Source organism: Amblyomma maculatum, chromosome 1 (assembly GCF_055883805.1).
Source record: "Amblyomma maculatum isolate TAMU_Amacu chromosome 1, ASM5588380v1, whole genome shotgun sequence".
In the NCBI taxonomy this organism is placed as follows: Eukaryota; Metazoa; Arthropoda; class Arachnida; order Ixodida; family Ixodidae; genus Amblyomma; species Amblyomma maculatum.
Genome location: NC_139344.1, coordinates 436,235,782 through 436,259,116, shown reverse-complemented (window position 1 = coordinate 436,259,116; position 23,335 = coordinate 436,235,782). Strand labels below are relative to the sequence as shown.

General features: G+C 45.5%; 1 protein-coding gene and 1 pseudogene across 1 annotated transcript; one reads left to right on the top strand and one right to left on the bottom strand.

Moving 5' to 3' along the window:
- Nucleotides 1-7,636: 7,636 nt before the first annotated feature.
- LOC146209473 (uncharacterized) lies at nucleotides 7,637-9,183 on the bottom strand (annotated as a pseudogene).
- Nucleotides 9,184-9,418: 235 nt separating this feature from the next.
- Nucleotides 9,419-20,624, top strand: LOC146209472 (uncharacterized). The gene is made up of 5 exons (XM_084580391.1): nucleotides 9,419-9,470; nucleotides 12,330-12,433; nucleotides 15,390-15,575; nucleotides 19,045-19,131; nucleotides 20,346-20,624. Exons 1-5 carry the CDS (start codon nucleotides 9,419-9,421, stop codon nucleotides 20,430-20,432), a joined length of 516 nt encoding a protein of 171 aa, XP_084436517.1. The 3' UTR covers nucleotides 20,433-20,624.
- Nucleotides 20,625-23,335: the final 2,711 nt, after the last annotated feature.

Here is a 23,335-nt window from a genome sequence, read left to right as displayed (position 1 = left end):
GTCTAATGGGCCTTTGATGCGAACTGTTACGAGGTTTATTTACACAGATGTTAGGATGCGCTGGAGATTAGCAGACCAAAGCGGGCCGAACCAGCTTCCTCTTCTCCTTCTGCTTATCCCGCCAAACCTCCTCTTCCTATAATACAGGACCGCGGGAAGTGCATTACACTGACCCCTTGTAGATGATGCCCACCGGGCGAGTCAAGGTTCGTCACGTTGATAGAAGGGCTTCATGCGGGCCACGTGGACTACTTGAGTCTTCTGAAAACGACGACCTTGGGGGGTCAGGCGAGAGACTACAAAGTTTACTGCGCTGAGGCGTTCCAGTACAACGAAAGGACCAATATAGTGGTGCAACAGTTTCTGGGACAAGCTGCGCTTACGCAACGGCGTCCAAAGCCACACCAAATCACCAGCGGTATAATTAACATCTTGATAACGCTTGTCGTAGCGTTGCTTGTAGCGTTCCTGGAAGGCAAGAGTGCGAAGTCTAGAGAGTCGACGAGTTTCTTCAGCCAAAGAGAGAGTATGCGCGAGAGAAGTTTCAGCAGGGAGGGAGAAAGGTAAAAACGGGTCCAGAGTAGTTCGTGGAGGTCATGCGTATGGAAGAAAAAACGGACTGTAGCCTGTCGTTTCGTGCCTAGCAGTGTTAAATGCGTACGTTATAAACGGAAGGACTTCATCCCAGTTTTTGTGGTGGGAGTCGACATACGCTTCGAGCATATTGCTAAGCGTACGATTGGTGCGTTCGGTAAGACCGTTTGTTTGTGGGTGGTAAGGAGTTGAATGGCGAAAATGGGATGGGTGAGCCAGTCATCCACGTCTTCCCCAGGCTTGCCATAAAAGTATCGGGGTTCCCGATATGGCTGTGGGGTGGTCGGCTGTGCTGCTGGCATGGGCGGCGTTAAAACATCTGCTTGCGCCATCTCCGTCTGTAGGGGGGGGTAGCCCAGCAAATCTTCTGCTCCGGCGGCATAGGAGAGGTTCCGTGGTGATCTATGCCCCGCACCGCCACCACACTTGTTACGAGGTTTATTTACAGATGTTAGGATGCACTGGAGATTAGCACGCCAGAGCGGGCAGAACAAGCTTCCTCTTCTCCTTCTGCTTATCCCGCCAAACCTCCTCTTCCTCCAATACAGGACCGCGGGAAGTGCGTGACACGAACCAATAGCAGCGCCTGGTGAGAGCGCCGTCGTGCGAAGCGCCAGCGGGCGGCGTCGTTTAGCAGCTGGCAGCATCAGCTCGGGTAAGTGTAGCGAACTTGTCTGCTTTCATGGTGCAGCAGAGGTGGCATGTTTATCGACTTTGCACTCAACAACTCGATGCGAAAACGATGATGCGCCGAAGGGACGGGCAGCGCTGGTGCTGCGCCGTCGGGCACACTCGAAGAATCTATAAAATTTTTGTTGGACGGTACTCTGGTCAATACTTGCTTTATGCGCTGTTTACAGTACGTTGTTCAAGACCACCAACTCGATTGTAGGCGTTTCGCACTGGGGAACCGGCATGCCACAACGGCCATGGTACGCCCAGCTCGGTTTGCGATAGCACCGGTAAGCTGCATAATTGCGGAGAACGTTGTCCTGTATAACAAACCTCGATACTTTATTCTGATATGAAGGCAGTGCAGCATTGAATGCAAATAGGGTTTGTCGAGAGAAAATACGACATAAAATCGATCGTAATTCGCGGGAAATCAGTGCGACAATGAATGGAACCAACCCTCGCCGTAAATATTTGTATCGCTTTCGGTAGCTGCCCATTACCTTATGTCATTGCACACTCAGGTCTTCAATTATTATTGCATTTATAAAACATAACAGAAAACAGAGTCCTACCCACACGTAACTGTTTCATTCACCACAGAATTCGGCCTCTGGAAGCGGAGCGCATTCCGCAGTCGCCCTGGCCGCTGCTGCGGGTTTCAGTGGCTTGTGCCATGCAAAACGGATAGTATACTTGGCTGCCGCACTCATATAAAACGCAAAATAGCACCACGGTACCGGACAGCTTCCGCGAGCAGTGCGCAGCAGCCGTTGCACACTGGCGCTACTCCAGCACGAACTGCGCACGCACAGCCTAAGGTGGGGTCAAGTGCAGCCGGTGTGGACTTTCCATGTTTGATTCACGCTGGACGCTACCGTCAGGAGATGATGGCAGCTCCCAGGCATCAATACTAACATCGTCTACGCTGTGAAGCTTGTTTTGACGACTCGGCATAAAAAAATGGGCATGTTACACACTGCAGCCCGTAAGTTTTGGGCCAAATGTTTCATTGATCTATTCTCCATGCGACTTATGCGCAGCTTCGAGTGGAGGTGGTATTCTCGACGAGGCCTTGTCGGAGGAAGCACCCAGGAGCGTCCATGATACCGAATCAGCCCTGGAGTGGAGGAGCGGCTGAGTACTACACTCCGGCGATGTGGAGGGTCGAGTAGAGGTGCGTTTGCGAATACTGGCGTTAGATTCCATTCTAGATAAATTAGAAATTTCAGCAAATTAAGTTCAGTGACAGAGATGACAGAAGGTGTTAATAGTCCTTACTGAGCATTAATTTGTGAAATAAGGAGCAAAAGAAAAAAACATAACTAGAAATAGAAAAAGTGACCATCGAAATAAACAACGATGAATCATAACAACCGGCTATGGTGAAAAACGTTTTGATTCTAGAAGAAATTGTTTTACACAGAGCAAAAATTCCCATCTGTACGTGCCAGCATAAAACGGCCAAGAGGCAGAATAACCACTAAACACAAGCGCAAACTAATTTTCTGTAATTGAATTTTTAACAACCGCCTCCTGAGCGCTGTGTATCTGCGACAAACGAGAAAAAAAAAATGTTCAAATGTTTCTGGTTTAGTACAATTTTGGCACAAAGGAGAGGTGGCAAGACCAGGCCTGTAGAGGTAAACAATTTGCAGCGCAACACGATAAAGAAGCCGCGTGAAAGAAACCCCAAGTTTGCGAGACAGCCAGGCTTAACGTCTTCCGAATATTCTTGCTCTATTTCACCGGATTCTTCACCCTCTTATTCTTCCCTTCTTCTGTGTCTCGGAGTAACCATTTGCGATTATTACGGCGTCATGCGCAGTGGCGACGCTTACCCGAAATGCGCACTGAAAATCTTAACGCAGAATTTTCCTCATTGGCGCTAACCGGCGAGTGCGGGGTAAGACCCCACGCTCCTGTAATCCTTGAGGTATTTGAATAAAATTAATAAAAAGAACTGAGTTAACTAAATTTTATTTGGAGGATTGATTTTAAATATATTGCAAATAGCGACTTTAACAGTAGATTACGCACGTAGCGGATAGCAGTTTATTCCTCCAAATTGTTTTTATATTTAGGTGTCTATTTTTCATCAAACTCAGTGTATTTTCGTGCGTGCTGATGATACCCAAGAACCATTCAATTCCCTTTTTTTGTGTGCATATTTTTTTTTCACAGTTTCAGGGTCGTACGTTTTAAGGTTATAAGCAGTGCAAGGAGGGCAATCTGAATATGTGGTCGTTGTGATATAAGTATTTCCGTCAGATTCCCTCCACCTGACCATCTGACTGGCTAATACCACTGACAGAGAGAGTACAGGGTAATAAAGAAATGCATAATATATCGGAATGAGGCGGATTTGTAATAAATTGTTATATCACTCCAACCGCACTCTCCGTAAGTACATAATATGCGCCGCGTACCATAAAAGCTCTGCATCCTTAAGAGGCCACAGTTAGATATGTCTCTCCCTTTTTAGCTCCTTCTGTTTTTAAAAGATGCAAAACTCATTGTAATCATATAAAACTGTTACATGAGAACCGAGCAGTCATGCTTCCACAAACGTTCGGCATGCAAGCTTTCAGCTGTCATGTTGTCTGAATTGCTGCCACCAGTAATCGCATGCAGTATTTACCACACCACCGTTTTTACCTTGTCGTTGTGCAAACGCCTATGCAAAGTTTCTCGTAAAATAGAGTTTAAGACAGATATTGATCGAACTCACAAGCGTTCGAAGCAAGCGGAAGCACCTTTCATGGGCTCCGGCAACTTCGACCATTTTTGGTGGATCAGTGAATTTTCGATCTTGGATGTTGTGCCCAATCGACGACACTTGGCTAGAAAAAAACGTGAATACTGTTTTTTCAAAGGTGAGACTCTTTTTTCGTCTTTTGTTGAGCATTTTGGGGTCGGAAGAGAAAGTAGCGGAGGTAGGCCTAGCGTGGCGTGCGGCAGCCCCATCAGGGTACAACCCAGCTTCGTGAAGCCGGTGAAAACTAGAAACATGGAAATCATGGAGGGTACAGCGGTCGGGTCGGAGGAACTTGAGGTACCGGGACAATGGTACGTAGGACAGCGAGGGAAATACGTGCCGCTCGAGAAGACTGACAAAGAATCTGCGAGACAAAAGGCCTTGGGGAAGTAAGCAGGAAGAAAGATGGCGACGAAGTCGATTGAATGCCAAATCACACGTGCTCCCGACGGCGTAAACAGGATTGTTCTTAGACCACGTGGCAGTTTGGTCACGCTCACAAAATACGGCACGGCCCTTCTTACGGACGCTATAAAAATGACGGCTGATATTAACCCATGCGATCAGAGAGAGGATCTCATCTCCCTCAAATGAAACAGCACTCAATTCTCGTCGTAACAACGAGCGTGGAGAGGAAATTGAAATACGCCAGTCTCAAGCACATCATGTTTGATGACAAACGGGTGGACACGTACTTCGCCTACGTGACCACTCCAGAACACTGTGGCAAGGAGGTCATCCACAGAGTGCCTCTGCAATACTCAATTGAAGAAGTTTTGTATCAACTAGACCGGAAGGACAACACAGAGATACGGAGAGTCAGACAACTGGGCAAAAACTCGAAGCTGATTTTCATTCTCTTCTCGGAAAAAGCAGATCCAAGATATATATATCTTAACGGCAAGTCGTATTGACGCCAGCTATACCGTAAAAAGTACGAAGTATGCTCCGCTTGTGGCCGTCTTGGCCATCGAGAGGACGTGTGCCCCGATCCAAACGACACCAAGTGCCGCGGCTGCGGATATGAAAGACCACCTAAGGACCACAAATGTGAGATAAAATATCAACTGTGCGGGAAGTCCCACGTGCTGGGGGACCGGAAATGTCCAGAATTATTTAGTACTCCGTACAAAGTCAGGAAAAAGCACTGGGAAAACAAATTAGAAAAACAAGACGTGACATCTGGCGGCGAAGCACGTAGAGGCGGCGACGTGAGAAGAAGTGAAGAGAAGACTTCCGGTTCCGATATGACTCTTTGCCGAAGTTGGAAGCGACTTACAGCCAGACGAAGACTCTAACCATCACGCAAGAGTCGCTCCGGATCCCGAAAAAGAAGGCATTCAAGAGGACGCTCGAGCTCAAGAAACTTTACCAACCCGTGGAAGAGGAGCGCCAGCGAAGGACGCAGGGCCATGAGTTTGTAGACAGGGTCTCTCGGACGAAACAAAAATGAATAGAAAAAAATGAGTCCGTTGAAAGTTTAAGAAAACCGGTTGAAAATTTAACGGGCATCGTCAAATCATTAGGTTCTGAAAATCAGAATTTGAGAAATTCGAAGCAACAGCCGCGCCATACGCAGCAGCAGTCAGTCAATAAGCAAACACCCATGCGGCAACACCCTCGACAGGGAGAGAATAAAATGGCCACTAAGGCGTCCCTAGCACCTCCGGTTAAACGAAAAATTAATAACGTAGATCTCATCGAAGCACTAGAAAAGAAGGTAGAGAACCTCACAAACTTTGAGCCAAAGATGAACGAATTCATGAACCACATGAATGTTCAAATGCAGGCGGTACTTGCGGATGTGCAGAAGCAGGCCGAGGAAATGCAGAGTTAGAAACGAAATGGTAGAAATAAGCGCGTGGCCCTAAAATATCGAGCAAGCGAGTACGCCGCTCCAAATAGCAAGGCGCGCGCGTGAAAAGGAAATTTGGCAGTGGAACTGTCGCGGGTTCCAGCATTAGGCTTAACCGTAGTTAAACCAGAGCTAATGTTTTTTACAGTTCTTTTGACAGCCTGGCGGCATAAGCAAAGATGTTAAAAATGTGTCCATAAAGCAAATAGACCTATCAGTGAATTTTAAAGTTTTATATTTATGTCGCCAGTAAGAAAATTGCGATGCTTGTATAAGCAAATAAGGAAAATGATAAAATGTAGCGGCAGGAAATTAAAGCCTGGTCGAAAATAATATTTGCGGCGCATCTGACATCATTATACACGAGGCAGTGCCAGAAATACATTGCGCGCGTGCAGAGAGGACAACAAAGAAGACTTTCTACGCCGCTGTTTATCATGGACGCTGTTTTTACTGGTAAGGCATCGTTGATCTTTTGCATATGCTTCAACCCTATAGCTAGTCTGGCCTGGGAGGCGTTTATTTCGACTCATTTATGAGGGCAAGTGTTATGTGTAAAGCCTAAAAAGAACGCCATTTCTGAATAAGGTTAGTTCTGAGTGAGTGTGGGAAGAACAGCGCCCAGGCTGACTTCATGTGGCTGCGTGTTGTATGTGCTTGGTACGAAAAACCTAGCAAAGCGTCTAGAACCACTGATACCGAGACGTTCATTGCTTTGGCGCAGAAATGTTGCACATTACAGTAGCAGCCAACTTGTACAATGAAGACCTGCACCTCGTGCTTCGATACCAGCAGATACTAGGTATGAACGCTAAGCCCAAATGCGTTAAAACGTTGCTTCACACAGAATCACATTGATAATATTTTAGTTTCTCTGGGGTATGGGCACCATTCATGGTGGTTCCACGATTTTAGGCGAATAGACGTGTGCTGCAGCATTACTTATAGAGTGCAGATGCAGTCATAAACATATGCGTATACTCTTCCTATGCCGTGCTGGTAATTGCTTTCACTGCAGTAGTCACTGCAGAGGGCACCAGCTAGCCCAAGGTCTCGACCTCAAATCTGTTTGCATGTTTTATAGCGTCGCATAGCCGCGGCCTATAGGCCACGGCAAGGACGGAACGCACGTACATACTTGAGAACGAGGCAAGTAAGACCCGGCGTTTATTGCAACAGGGGGTGGTTATATATCATCCTGTACTTTAGTTGTACTCACCTATGGGGCTGGAACGTGGAGACTAACCAAGAGAGTTCTTAAGTTTAGGACAACCCAGAGGGCTATGGAACGAAAAATGGTAGGGGTAACATTAAGAGATAGGAAGCGTGCAGAGTGGGTCAGAGAAATAACTGAAGTTACCGACATTCCTGTGGAAATTAAGAAGAAATGGGCATGGTTAGGAAATGTAGTGCGAAGAGAGGATAACCGATGGTCGCTTAGGGTAACAAACTGGATTCCAAGGGAAGGAAAGCGTAGCAGGGGGCGGCAGAAAGTTAGGTGGGCGGATGAGATTAAGAAGTTCGCAGGGGTCAAGTGGATGCAGCTAGCACAGAACCGTGTTAAGTGGAGAAATATGGGAGAGGCCTTCGCCCTGCAGTGGGTATAGTCAGGCTGATAATGATGATGATGATGATGATATATAATACAGGGGAGAGAGAGAATGGAAATGGGACATACGAGACAGCAAGAAAACTTCACGCTTGCGCAGTGTGTGGCCCGCACTTAACACAGTGCTGTGACATAACACTTCTTCCTCCTAAAATCGGTCAACTGGTTTCCTCGTCCGCGTCGAGCGTCGTAGCACTTGAGCGGGCTCGCTTGACACTACTGCCCCGGATGACGGAAGTGACGGGAAGGCGCCGTCAGCATGATGATCCCCAACTGCAGGCGGCGAAGCAGATCCTTGGAGTCTGGCATCCAGCTGTGATGCGGATTCCTCTGGCCTGAATGTAGCACCGTCCAGGCGCGCGTCTTCCGCAGTGTCGGGTGACTGTGTTTCTGTAGGCCGAAGACGTATCTGGTCCACGTGCCACCGGACAAATGCTCCAGGCGTTTCTACTGTACCCATTCTGGTCCCAGGCGTAGATGTCACATCAACTGGTATCCATTTGTCTCCTGTTTCATAGCTGCGAACGTGCACACGACTCTTTAGTTGGGGCAGCCACTCCTGGCTATCCAATAGTGCGTCTCCGCTACCCTTCGGGAAACACGTATCCAGGCGCGATCTAATCTGGTATCCTAGAAGCATCTCTGATGGAGACTTTCTGCTCTTCTGGGACGTCCTTCTGTAATTGAGCAGTAGGCGCATAAGTTAGTGCTCCAATTTGCCTGCCCCCAACTTCCGGAGACCATCTTTTACCGTTCGGACAGCTATTTCAGCAGCCCCATTAGACTGCAGATGGAAGGGGGCGGTCCTAACGTGCGAGATGTTGTTCTCGACAAATGTTGCAAATTCACGACTAGTGAATTGTGTTCCATTATTAGAAACTATCATTCTGGGCACTCGAAATCGGCTGAATATGTCCCGCAAACAGTGGATTGTAGATGCTGTGGTTGCTTGCTTCAGAGGGAGCGCTTCTATCCATTTAGTGTGCGAATCGATTAGCACGAGCACCAACTTGCCTTCTATCGGCCCGGCAAAATCCACATGGATGCGTGACCATTTTTCAAACGTTTGTGGACAGCTTGCTGGTGGGGCGGCTGGCGGCATGGGCAAGTTGTCGGTGCAATTTTTGCACTCAGCTGACATTTCCGCAATCTATCGGTCTAGGCCTGACCACCAAAACAACGATCGTGCAATAGATTTCATCGGCGAAGACCCTTGGTGGGTTTCATACAGCAGTTGCAGCAATCGTTTTCGCGTACCTGCCGGTATGACCACTCGATGGCCCCAATAAATTAACCCATGTGCCAGGGAGAGCTCAAGTCGGCGGTGAAAAAATGCCGCCAGGCACGGCTCAAGGCCTTTCGAGCTTCTAGGCCAACCTTGTAGCACGTAATGCTTGACGCGATCTAGGGTCGAGTCGATGGCTGTAAGGTCTTTCTGCTCTCGTGTAGTGACTGTGCCTTCGTCCAGGCTGTCCAAAGACAACACGTACTTTTGCGGCTCTTGGGGCTACATGCTAGGACCGAGTGATTGCAGCGGAAGCCTGCTGAGGGTTTCCGAGTTCAACAGTTGCCTTCCGGGAGTGTATTGGAGTTTGTAACGATATCCTCCGAAATTGAGTGCCCAAGGCTGAATGCGGGCTGCAGCCATAGAGGGTGTCGGGCGGTCGGCCCTTAGCAATTCGAGGAGAGGCTGGTGGTCTATAACCAAGGTGAATTCACGGCCCAACAGATAGTCTCTGAATCTCGTGACCCCAAAAACTAGGGCCAGCGCCTCACGCTCCAGCTGTGCGTAATTCCGCTGAGCTTTCGTGAAAGTCCTTGAGCGGAATCCGATCGGTCTGTTGACGCTACCTACTGTGGGAAACAGTATAGCATGACTGCCGTGTGGGGAAGCGTCGCACTCTGGTTTCAGCTCCTTTAACGGGTCAAAATGGGCAAGCACTTCGGCATCCTTGAGACACTGTTTGGCCTTGACGAACGCTGTTTCCTGGGGGTGGTTCCACAGCCATCGCACATTTTTTTCTAGTAGCTGATATAATGGGGACAACATTGTTGACAAGTTCGACAGAAACCGTGCATAAAATGGTAGCATTCCGACAGAAGAACGCAGCTCGCTCACCTTACGAGGGCTTGGTGCTTTCATGATAGCTTCCATGTTCTTTTCCGTCGGGTGAAGACCGAGACGATCGATACGGTGTCCCAGATAAGAAACCGATAGCTGGCTGAGGTTGCATTTGTGGTATCGCAGCTTTAACCCGTGCTCTCGAAATCGCTGCAACACTGTTTTCAGCCGAGATCCGTTGTCTGCCGCCTTTTCAGACACCAACACGTCATCTAAGTATGCCTGCCCTCCAGGCAAGCCCGCTAGAATGGTATCCATCTTCCTTTGAAATATAGGAGGGGCAGAAATGCCGAACAGCAGCCTGTTGTAACAGAAGAGCCCTTTGTGTGTATTATTCATACACACCTTGCGTGACGCTTCGTCTAGCGGCACCTGGTTGTAGGCATCTTTCAGGTCAAGTGTACTAAAAACTTCACCACCGCTCAACGACGCGAACAGGTCTTCATTCACCGGAAGGGGATACTGCTCAAGTGCACAAGCCTGATTCAAGGTTGTCTTAAAATCCCCGCAAATCCGGACTGTGCCATCTTTTTTTAAGCACTGGTACAATGGGGGTCGCCCAGTCCGAAAATTTTACGGGCGATATTAAGCCTAGCGTCACTAGCCGATCCAACTCTTTCGCCACTCTGTCACGGAGCGCATACGGAAGCGGTCTAGCCTTGCAAAACTTGCTAAGCGCACCGTCCTTCAGCACCAAGCTGGCTGGGGGTCCCTTCATCAGGCCCAATTCCTCCGAGAAGACATCCTCGTAGTTACTGCGTATAACTGTCGTCATAACTGTCGACCATTTTATTTATTACATGCCCCGACACCACCACTTACGATATAGAGGGCGTGAGCGAGACACGAAAACATGTGACGTTGTAGCTGCTTAGGGAATCCGGAAAGTGATTTTATATCCCCAGGTTAAGGCTTTTCTTTTAAGTTATAAATATCACGGACACTAGTTATGTAAACTCACGGACAATAGGGCCACACGTGCCTAAAAGACAGGGTGGAGCTGTACCCACAGCCAGAGTTCTGCACAGAGCGCATGAGCCGACTTCAGCGTCCTTTCTTCCTAAAACGCCACCTAATAATCTCGATAACGCCAGGTGGCATTACTCCTCCTCCTATAAAAAAGCGAAAGCAGAGCCTAAGCGCGAGCGATGGGCGATGCAAGCGATAACAAAAGGATCAGCACAGAAACCAAATAGAAAACGGAAGCGGGGTAAGGTGACCTACACAACAATGAAACATGCGCATAGTACACTGCACATTACCGCTTGAAATAAGGCTTCATGCGGACAACGTGCACCACTTCGGCGCGGTTGTCGATGCGAGGGCTCCACAGTACCCGATGGAAGAGGTTCGTATGTCAATTCCGTGACAATATACACAACACCGAGGATATATCATTGGATTATTTTGATATTAGGGTCCTAATGTGTCTCATCAGTATTGTTTTTATTGAACATCACGTAGGGATCATTATCAGCGCTGTTTTCTGCTCCCTATTTCAAATGTGGATAGGAGGGATTCATGATTTTGAGCACTAGTACCACAAAAATAGTTGTTTCCTCCAAACTAGACGACAACGGCAATAGCCTTCTATAGCTGCTGCCTTAAAATCTGCTACTGGAACCGTAATGAAAAAAATCCGGTCTATTCTGTGGTGCACCTAGATTATTCCACTGTAGGAATGCATATTGGTATTTACACAGGCGATCGATCGGCAGTAGTACTCGTCACCTTGCATTTTAAGGACGTGGTTAAGGAGAAAAGTATTTTTTTGTCGGAGCGTGGCGCCCTCTGTGACCGTCATGTAGAGTCGAGGGCATATCAAGGAGATGTGGACAAATGCCATCTTGAGCGGCGGCGGCATTCCTTGGTGTTAGGGTGGCCCACGCTAGAAAGTCCCTAAGACTAATAATCATCTGCCATTGCAATATTTATATTGAAGGTAGTAATAAAAGCCTGTTCGATGTTGGCAGTGTTTCACGCTATCTTAGACTAATACCTACAGCGACGAGACAACTCACTTTTCGAAACTTGTCTGACAATCTGCAGCGCAAATAGGGAGGTCCTGTAGCCTTGGTGGACAGAACTCTAACGGCATGACGGGCAATGGGAGCTGAAAATGCAGCCGCCTAGATGATCACTGTATTGAATACATTTAAAAACACCTCGCATTTGGCCTGGAATGGATCTGAAATAGGTAAATAAGAGAACATTTTCTGCCATTTCTTGATCCCGCTAATCACAACGAATGTGCCGGGGTTGATCGTGCACAATGGGCTTCAGAAAAATGTCCTACTGAGATCTCCAAGAAAGGTGTGACTTAAGCTTGAAAAGTAGGCTATGAAAAGCGTCCGTTTTCGTCCTCAAAACGGCAGGTGCGTCGCAGAAGTTCCTATTAGAGTTAGAAGGACAATAATATTTCAGAGTTAAACTGGGGAATCAAACAGAGAAAAAAAACTTATTGCCCTCCAGTCGTCAAGAGCAGATGTAACCAATAAAGGTTACAGGCATATCACCCTCTGCGCAGATGCGAGAAGTCTTCTGGCGTATCCCTCGAATAGTGCCTATATTCCGCAAGACGGCCTCTAGCTCTCTTTTCATCAGGCTCTATTGCACAGCTGAAGCAGCTCAGAGGAACATAATAGACCATAAGTGCCGCCAGCTAAAACAAAGAGCAGACCCAGTTACATTTCTTGATTTCATATAATCTTCATTTCAGTGCTGGCCGTGAAGAATGGGTCTGCTTTTGTCACCGAAGTGGAGCGCTCCCTCTTCGGATACAGCACGCCCAAGACACACAACTGGTTCCTCTGCTTCGAGATGGTGCTAATTTAAAGAACGCTCAGTGTCGATGGGGGCCATTATCCCTACAGTTCAGATATTCGCATCTCGTACAATATCGGCGTTAGATTGAGCCCCAGTTTCAGTTTACATATCCTCTGGTTTATTTCACTTTATTGTATTTATTTCTTTTTTTAGAATGAACGAGGGAACTGTGACAAAAGGCGGTTAGGCGTGATGAGGTCACAGTTCCCTAAAACAATCAGCAGCAGTGAGCAGCGCAAAAAAGATAATTTAACAGACCATAGAAAAGGGCACATTTACAACGTACTGCAGTATAACAGCAGAAAAATTACAGGCACAAACATAGAGTACACTGTGCACTAAAAGGAAACAACAAAAATAGCACAAAACACTAAAGCAAGTCGTACATTCGACATGGGATGGCAAAAATTTTCATTCGCTAAAGAGAAAACAAAACAGCTAAATATTTAAACCAGTATGTAATTCCTTTTTTTAGCTCTTTTAAATTTTCCCTTAGAGATGAATGAGCGCTCAACAAGGGTTGACGGGGTGCCTCACTTCGCAAGCTCAACCAACGTTCCGACTAGGGGACTTCTCCGCCTTGCGAACTGAGGCACCATCTCAACCCTTGTTCAGACGTCTTTCATGCCCTGTAGCCATCTTCTTTCTCTCATCTACCCTGGATACTTTCACAAAGATTAAACATGAATTTTCTGGGTGGGTTATTGAGAGCAGCCTGGAATCTGGTAATTAAACTTTTGTTTTTAGTAATTTGTGTTCATTTTAAGAACCATGTTGCTGTGTTGCCAGAGGACGTATTTGCCAGGAAGCCGATTAATAGTGATGGGAAACAGCCTATTCCTATTATAATGTATAACAAGCAGTATATGTAGGCTCGGTTTCCTTTAAGCAGATTATGCCTTTCGTATACAGTGACATTGGTAAGTTTGCCGGTCTGTCTTTACAACCCTAATAGCTCGGAATGCCGTTTTGCGAATCAATAGCTTGTTATAACTACTTGAAGTTGTGATGCCCCACGCAGTGCACAATTAGATAACTTATAAATATAGAGTGCAATACGTTAATATTTAAAAACACAAACCGGTAAAGAGGTCACTGATCCTGCAGAGAGAGCCAACGGTTTTGCTTTGATCCACGGCAAGTTTCAAATATGTGTTTACCAGGATACGTTGTCACTGAAGCAGATACCAACAAATTTCTGAGGAGTTACCTTGCGTATATGTTTGTTAGCATACCTTATGGAAAGCGCGTAGTTGATTGGGACAATGAGATGTCTAAAAATAATAGAGATGGTTTTGCACAAGTTTCAGCTAAATTTTTTCGCCAGCATTCAAGCATGCAATTCTACTTAATAATCATTCGCAGTTGTGGCAAACCTTGGGAACGCACAAGCTATTGGAATCACAATTATTGCATTTCACAAACTGAAGTTTGTCGCTCAATGAACATTCACCAGATTAAGGAGAGTTCCTTGTATTCCACACCCCTTAAGTTTTCTCAAGATGATATCATGCAGCACGAATCAAATATTTAGAAGTCCGATTCCGACCAAATGTGTTACCTTGGGAGCCGGTATTATCAATCATTTTCTCTTTAACACAGAGTAAACTTGCTTGGTCAGTTTATTTTTTATAAAGATATACTGGGACGAGTCGATAACAATATGAACAGAGGTAACCTTTTCCAATCTGCTAATAATGGCTCCTTCGAATGACTTCGAGAACACAAATATTGCGAAGATAGGTCGATACTTTGTGACTTCATATCTTTTTCCTCCTAAAATAGAACGCTAGTGAATAGCAGATTTAAAATACAAACTAGAAGGTTCAATACTGATACCGATACTTACTTCAACAGTATAGTTTTGGTTTCGTAATGGCCCGCCAAAGCATAGTTTTTTTATTTTTTACAAATATAAAGAGCTACTCTTTGTGGTATCACCTATGCAGCAACGTAATAGATTTACGTAAAGGTTAAATGAGGTCACGCATAGAGGCATTTGAGATAGATTGATTCGATTCGGGTTGACTAACGTCCATAAAAAAGTGGTTTATGAGCGCTGCACAAGATGGCGGTCAAGTAAACTTTTTCTTCGCTACGGCTACAGACATCCGGCACACACATCGGTTGAGTTCGTGCGGTGTGAAAAGGGATGAAGGCGACCAACATGAATACTTGGCGTCATCAAGCGAATAGCTGAATAATTAGTTTATATTTCCGCTTTGTTTTCTCTTTTGCACTTACGCAGCGAGGTGCTTTGTCAGAGGCACACTTTGGGTTCGTTTACACAGCCTTTTGAGCAAACATGGCGTCTTGCTCTCTCCCGGGTGTGAAACGCAATGCGCGTAAGTTGAATTAGTCGATGGATGTTGACCAAAAGTTTTGGATGTGACAGCAAAGGGTCTTAGTGGTGGTGCAGCCCGATACGAGTTTGATTCGTACAGCCAGTCTTCGCTAAATTAGCAGGTACTTCGAAGGGTGCTCACAGGTGAGCCTCGTTATTTTAAGTGCATCTTTTGAACGCTATTATTTTTGCATGTTGTTCTTCAGAGTTTCAACAACCTAAAGAGAGTCTTATTGGGCGCCACTGTGGCTGAATTTGAGAACTGATTTGAAAGTCTGATGCCATAGTCAAAAGAGACATAGTCGTAACTTTTTCTTTGTTATAGCTGACATTCCGAGCAGCACTGGTGATATGCGAAAGTGTTTTATTATTGGTCCGATTCACATAGTATATCATGTTTTGTTTTTACCATTCTTCTTTGGAAAAAAAAGGTTTAAAAAATTTTTCCCCGAACTGATTAGCTTTTATACTTAATTTCTGGATTGCAATATAAAGTAGCTATTGTGCTAAACTTCATATATCGTAAAAGCTCTTTGTCAGTTTTTTATTACTGTTCCCTTGAGCTTTGGGACATTGCTTAACATACTTTATGTCCGATGTTTTTGCCAGGCGGGAAGCATGGCGTTGCTGTCTCTGCTGTACAGCCCGTGGTCGCTTCGGGTGTCATCGTCGGAGCCATGGTCGCTGTGGCTCGCCCAGTGCGCGTCGTTGCAGAGCAGCCTGCACTGCGCCCAGATGCTGCTCTCGGCCGCGCTTTCGGACAGCACCTACTTCCTGCTGCACGCCACCTTCTACGTGAGTGGCGGCGCAATCATTGCGAAAGACTTACTAATGACCTCAAAATAAAATGGAGCACGGACCTGTGCAAAATGTTCTTTCCTTCGTCTTGGCTGTTAATGAGGCGAACACCAAGACCGTGAAGCCGGATGTCCCACAAGCATCCAAACCATACACATGCGCATCCGCTTGCAGGGCGCGCCGCGAAACGAAATTTTCTTCGTTGGTGTGCTTCATTTTATTTTGGGGGCTGTAGTAGGTTCTTTCCACCGCATGAATTATTGCGGCTACATCCGATTCCGGCTTCTCTTTCCCGCTCAGGGTGAGCAAATTATGGGGACTTTTAAGCTCCGCCTATTGGGTTATGACGCGCAAGCTGGGCTACCAGCCTACATCAAAAGCCCCGCTTTAACCAACACGTATGAACGTGCCCACGTGGCCTATAAGGGTAAGTTAATTCGACGGTCCTGGCAGGCTGATTGTGACATCAGCCTTTCATATGAAAGGAGAGGCCTGAGTTAGCAGCTCTTGCCAAACGTATTGCCAGACAACCCTACGTCCATTCAGTGCTGGCTCACGTCAGCTACCAGCTACCGCCTGCCAGTGCCATGCTTGTGATCTTTCGCTCTCAACGCCAGTGCCGGAGGACGGCCGCCGAAGCCGGTTTTTTGGTGTACGGGGCCTATTTACGTCAGGAAGGCCAAATCACGAAATTTTGCAAGGCTGTATGTACAAGCTTGTGCTGCATCCTCTATTCGGCTAGAGATTTGACGTTTATACAGCTACAAACATTGAATGAAACATTAAGCTTTGCCTTTAATGCAACGACACGACAGCTTTAATGACTCGTCTGTGGTTGCCTTTAAGTGTCCTATCCACGCACATTCACTTTGGCGCTAGATTAGGCACCAATCATACAACTTCCACCAAGGGTATTTCACACATAAAGATCAGCATACTATCGTAAGATCCCCCTTTAGCTCAAGCTTACCTGAGGTAAATATCAAGCTCTTTTATTTTGGTAGCCTTAAAGGCGTTCAGTACGAAATCCCGCAAAGGTGTTGTAGGCATTGTCTGCATTGTGAGGGAAAAAACCGCCAATGGTATAGCTCAGCTACGCCAGCTGGACATACGCAACGAGAGCTTCTTTCGTCTGGTTTCCGCATGTTTCCTAGCCTATTGTTGAGCTTATATTTATTTTTTATTATTTTATTTATACAATACTGCCGACCAAAATGTTCGGCCCAAGCAGGTGAAAAGTAAATAATACATACAAATATCACATAAATATAATCACAACGGAGGTGTGTTTCACATGGCAAGAGCAAGATTGACAGAAAGGTTTATGATGAGTACACGCACACACAAAACAAACTTGATCATCAATGAGGAGAAATTCGTCTTCACATATCGTATTTTTTTATTTCATTCACACAAAAGCAGACGGCCCGGTGGTCAGTATAGTAAAACCCGGCCACAATCCTTCGCACGCACTGCACATGAGTCCAAAAGTATTGTTTACGAAGTATGCTTAAAACGTACCAGTCGCAAATGAACTTTCAGACAGTCGAATGACATGAACAGTAACACGATGGGCCTTTACATCCTCTTCTGTTGCTCTATTACGTTGCCCTTAATCTTCCGAAGACTCAATCTACGCTGCTGTGCACCGCCTATTACGCTCTGCATCCTGGCGTTTCCGTTTAGCGAGACGTTCTTCTCTCTATCCAGGCGTCTCTGCTGCTTGCTTGATCTTTCGTTATTCTTTCTCTGCTGAATGGTCACTTGCCAGGCGACGAATACTGGTTCCGAGGAATTGAGCCTTCCTGTCGATACCGCCGCTGAGGGCGTCCCGACTCTCTTCATACGATACTGCTGTGCTGCGGCCGCCGTGTCTCTCCTCTGTTTATAAACGCAGTTGTGCATGCGCAGTTATGCGCATAGCTATCACATGGCACGTGTGTGACGTCGCGCGCGGCAATAGCAGCCCCTCCCTTCATCTCTGATGTCACGCCCTCGCACCAACTCCTCCTCTCCGTGGCGCATCCCGTACATTCCAGAGGGATTCAACAGCGAACTGCTCGACTGGTAGCCGAATGTGGCTCCTGCTACAAAATCGCGAGTTGAAATGGCCTCACACTGATTGGATGTAGAGTTACCTCACGTTGGAGTTTCGCAGCAGCTGCCAACTCTTGTCTCACATTTCATATGGGAGGGGTTTTCCGAATAAGCCTTCCAGGACCCTTGTATTTATGTTACCCCTAGGCCACGCATGAAATTTCATACGGATTGGGTAAAGCGGGGCGTTATATATGTCGGTTGGTAGCGTACAGTACTGCGTCCTGTTCTTAAAGGCAGAGCGTTCGCATCCCTCATAATTCAAATCTAACCATACAAATGTGTCAGCGTACAGTATAAAATAGTGCACCTCACTTGAGAGCCGAGTGTTCTTTTATAATTCCGAAATATCCGTACATCTCATTTGGGCTACAAGAGATGGCCGTTCCTGCTATGCTAACTCAGCCATTTCGTATGGCCTCGCTTCGCCACAAAGCACTCAGACCAACCAGTTTCCAGCCGTGCCGCCAATCGTCAGCCACATGCATGCTAATGAGGTTCGGTGAACTCCAATGCCGGCGTCCTTTAACGTTACCAGACAAGAAGGAGGGTCACTTTGCAAGAAATGAGAGGCACCGAACGCAACGGTGTACTTAAACGAAAACGTGCAGCGAAAGTTATAAGGGGATGCTTCTCGCTCTTCGACTACATCTCAAATATGTTGAGTGCAGCACCCATTAGTGAATATGACATGGGCCATGCGATCAAGACAATACCGGTGCCAGTGTGAAGGTTCTGGTAACACAAATCACAAAGGAAGAAATGCTTTCACATTAATAATTGTAGAATTGTAGAATAATTGTAGAATAATTGTAGAATATGACATGGGCCATGCGATCAAGACAATACCGGTGCCAGTGTGAAGGTTCTGGTAACACAAATCACAAAGGAAGAAATGCTTTCACATTAATAATTGTAGAATTAGGCTACGCATGATGCGAACTGGCGAGGTCTATAACGAAGTCGTGTTCAACTCCTGAAGCCCTCAGGCTTGTTTACATCTTTCTTTTCAGTGTATGTTTTAGCTCTCACTCTTCTAGTAACTCTCTCACCAGCTTAGTTCAAACGTGTGATACTGCATGGATAGTAAATACTGTCCAAAACAAAAGATTTCGCCTAGATTCCAGGAGGATGTGAGAATTTAATACGAAAAATGAATCATCATTCTCCAAACGCAGACCTAAAACTTTCGTCAAATATTTCATTGACTTGATACAAAGTGCAATTCTTCTGAAGATTAGGATTCTTTTCACAATGTGTTTTGTTTTATTGCTTGCCATAGAAACATTTCGAAATATTAAAAATATTTCGGATATATAATCTTGTCTAACGCGTTTTATAATTAAAATATTTTTTTCACGTCTTCTAGTTCCTGCTGTTCCAAGCCACAGCCACGATCCTAATCATCGGAAGCGGAATCTACATGCTTGGAAACAACGCGAATAAGCTCGCGGGTGTGAGTATTAAGGTTCCGCACCCCTGAAGATTCGCTTGACGCGGTTTCCTAAATGCAAGCGAGCTGGGCGTTGTCCCTCTGCTTATGCACTCTGATCATTTAGTACGATCTAAAAGTAAAGTATGTAAGGATCTAACAGGAATTTCTTCTGCATTTTTCTCTATAGTTTATTTATTTTATTGAATTTTCGTCTCTCTCTCTCTCCGTCTTTTTCCTTCTAGTTCGTTCAATCTCAACGATTAGCTCTATTGATTTCATATTAGGGTATTTTGGTGACATTTAATGTTCTAAGTATTAATTGGTGCCATGGTCTTTAAGAGAAAGACTTAAGGCATATTAACTAGGAATCCAAGGAATCAGAAAAGAATAATATTTTTAGTATTATTATTATTATTATTATTATTATTATATCATCATCATCAACATCATTTCGGTTCTTAGAGACGAGGTTTTTTGTTACTCAGGTTAAGACTTTGAATGCTGGTCCGGGGAATGCATTTAACTTATCAAAAACTTTCAATCAATAAATCTATTTTTTTTTCAGAGCAAATGAGAACATATGTACCGAAAATAAAAATTCACCTTTTACTACATAACAATAATTAAGAACTGTGATCACAGTGCCTTTTACAAACCATTTTTGCAAAGTGCAAATTTCATGCCCATGAAAGCCTGTTATCATCTGAACAACGTTCACGCGGTATTGTAATATCTGCCATTGGATTCGATTTATTTAAAAACAAGACAATGCATGTGTTCTTCTTAGTGCTTCAATACAGGAAGTTGCATGGACGATGTGCCTAATGGTTGGAACATTATTTCCACTGATTTCTTGGGATTCATACGTATTACAGAGAAAAGTCTGGCTTCCCGCTAGTTGATTGAATTCATCAAATCGCTGTCAGAGAAAGAAAGCTGCCACGATAGCGAAACGTTTGTAAATTCGAAAATCAAAATGTACGGAACGCAATTGTTCGATGTCAGGGCAGGTTAAAGACCCCCAGGTGGTCAAAATTACCCCATAGACCTTCACTGCGGCTCCTCTTTCTCTCTATCTACTCCCCTTCCTTCCTTTCCTTACAGCGCGGGTCATATGTTCATTGAAAATATGTGACTTATACTGTGCTTTTCCGCGCTTGCATTTTTTTTGCCAGTGGTACAATCTTCAAACACATAAATTGTGAGAACCTGTAAGGCGCTTTCTACCTTCGCAGACGGTGGCTGCACTCACGGGCGGTGTACACGCGGCCCACCTGTGCTTCACCCTCAACGACCACTACTTCAAGTCCAGGGGATACTGAAGGCCCACCGGGAAGATGACCTACCTCATTCACATCAGGAGACACGAAAACTAAAAGCAGTGTCGTAGTTGGCAGGAAATCATAAATTGTGCTACTTGTGCTTGATATTTTAAAATTTGTATTCTTATGTCGGCGTTTCACCTTTTACTAAAGTAAGGCGCCCGTGTGCTGTGCGATGGCAGTGCTTGTTAAAAAACCCCAGACGATCGAAATTTCCGGAGCCCTCCACTACGGCGTCTCTCATAGCCTAAGTCGCTTTGGGACGTTAAACACCACAATCCAAACCAATATGTGACTGGGGTATGAATCTAAAGTATTTAAATAGGATATCTATATTTAGGCATGTAAAAAGGACATACATTTGCATTTTTGCAGTCATTCACTGAACAATCCGACAAGGTGGTCAATGGTGCCACGTAATGGTTTACGCAGATGTGGGCGTCATATTCCATCCTCGTTTCTGTACAGCTGCATAAAAATGTTTTATATGTCACCTGTAAAAGAGAGCATAGGAGCAAGAATAAATGTACTCTAACACCAAATAAATTAAAGTGAATGCTCTAATTATACAATTTTGATGACCAATTGATCAACGACGACATTAGCGCAGGACATAAATGCGGCTCATCTACGCCAGTGTAATACCAACTTAACCTAAGAATGTTGTTGCAAGCAAACAGCATTGATAACTTTTTTAGGAGTAACTTTCAGTTCCCTGCTTCAGTTATTTCACATCCTTCAAGTTTCAAAGATGATGCCAGCTATGGGCTCTCGCTTTCCCTGCACTGCTGTAATGCGCAATAGCCAGCCCACACTTCAGTCTGTTCCAATCATTGCGGGTCCACCACAGCTAACTCTAAGGGCTCGATTTCTGGCGTCTAATTAAGGTGAAATCCAAAGTTTAGGAAATTCGTTTTTCGCTCTAAATGGCTGACTATAGGGGACGCGTTTCGGGAACAATAGCGACAGCCTGATCAATGCCCCCAAACGCTTCTGAAGAACAACTCAAAAACAGACAACCACACTAGAAAAGAGGGACACACAGCGTCGTGTTCATTGATCTTCATGTGGGGAGCCATAAACACCATTACGAGAGCTTCGCACAATGCAACAGAAAGGGCGGAGCCAAATTTTCATTTTATGACTTGAAACATTCTACATAAGATGCACTTACTATGAAACAAGGCTGAACCACAGCAATATAGGAAACATGTTTACTCAGGTGACATACACACAAGATCGCAGCAGATAAGCATCTTTGCATTCGCGCACTCAGTGGAGGCGGAAAGCAAGGCGCCCGCGTGCTGTGCGATGTCAGTGCACGTTAAAGAACCCCAGGTGGTGAAAATTTCCGGAGTCCTCCACTACGGCGTCTCTCATAGACCGTTTTCGCGGCGAGGAGGAAAATAGCCTCGAACCGGAACGCGCTGCGCGGCTCCTCCTGTCTGGTATGTGGGGACGCGGGGATAGCAGCGGGGGCGGCAGGGCATTCTACAGAGAAATGGCACACGTTGCAGTCTTTTGCACACAGAGTGTCTTGAATAGCCGCAACGTATCTAAGCCGATTAGCTGATGTGAGCGATGTGCTTTCTTTCCCTGTTCTTTCTTCTTTCGCCCCTTTCTTTCCTTCATTTCCCTGATCGTTTCATTTCTGCCGGCCTCACTAGTTTAGCTGCAAAGAGCTGCCGCGGTTTACGCAATCTTTTTTTTTTTACTCAGTTTGCGTTAACAAAAATAAAATAACAACCAAAAGGAGATGATTAACAGAAGGTAAAAGATTAACAGCGGTGGTATGCGCGTGTGTTGCTCTACACTGTTCCACTTGCAACTCACTCAATTGGGCGAAGACGGGCAGCTTCTGAATTCCAAGCCCCAACCGAAAATGTTTCGCTTTGGCAGCCTTTCGTGCGAGTTCCAAACACTGTGTTTGTAGAGTAGGGACCGGAAAAACTGAATACCCGTGCAACAGTGGCAGACTTTGGGCAACAAGCGAATGATATTCCTTGCGGCAAATATTTACGAGATGCAGCAAGGTAAAGAAGAACTATTTCGATTCTGTCACATGAGGTTAATGCAAGTATGAAAGAACCTGTCCCACTTGAAAACAACGATACACTAATAAATTGGTTGTCAACTTATTTAGTGAAACAGCTGAAATATTTTTTTTAAACGCATCTCGTCAGATTTTGCTGCCGATAATAAATGGGAATATGATCATAGGAATAGCAGCGATTGCTTGCAGTAAGCAAACCTTGCGACAAAAAATGGACTATATAATTGTTGACAAAAGCAACTTTCGATGAGGTCATTATGGGACGTAATTTAAGGTCCCTATTTCATAGGTATCATTTGTCCATTTCATCTTGTATTTTAATGTCAGCATGACGGCAGTGTCAGACAAACGCAACTAACGCCCAGTCAGAGAAACTGCAGGATAGCAGCTTCCGCTTTTGACAAGTCAAGTCATCGCCACTCTCCGCACATACCGGCAAACAGGTGGTCGAGGGATGTAGGCAATGCTGAAATCCGATTGCCTAGTAGTGGACGCTTGAACACCCTGCCTGATTGTCATCAAACAAAAGTAGCCAGGGTAGAGTAAATGGATCAGAAATGGATAATGGATACTTAAGAATAGAACCCCAGTGGAGGTGTGGGAACTTCCGCAGCAGCCGTTCAAGCAGCAAAGACTATATGAAGGATTGGTTGACCCAACTAATCTAGCGCGATTAGCATTGTTCCTAAACGTGACATGAAGCGGCTACATTCGCTTTCTTTCTTTCTTCAAATTGTTACGGTAAGCCGTCTCTAGAAATCATTTAAGAATAAAACGTAGATCGAAAGCTGCCATCACTGCCAGTGGTGCGCCGCCGCCTCTCTGTGCCACATAAAAGTTACACACTAAT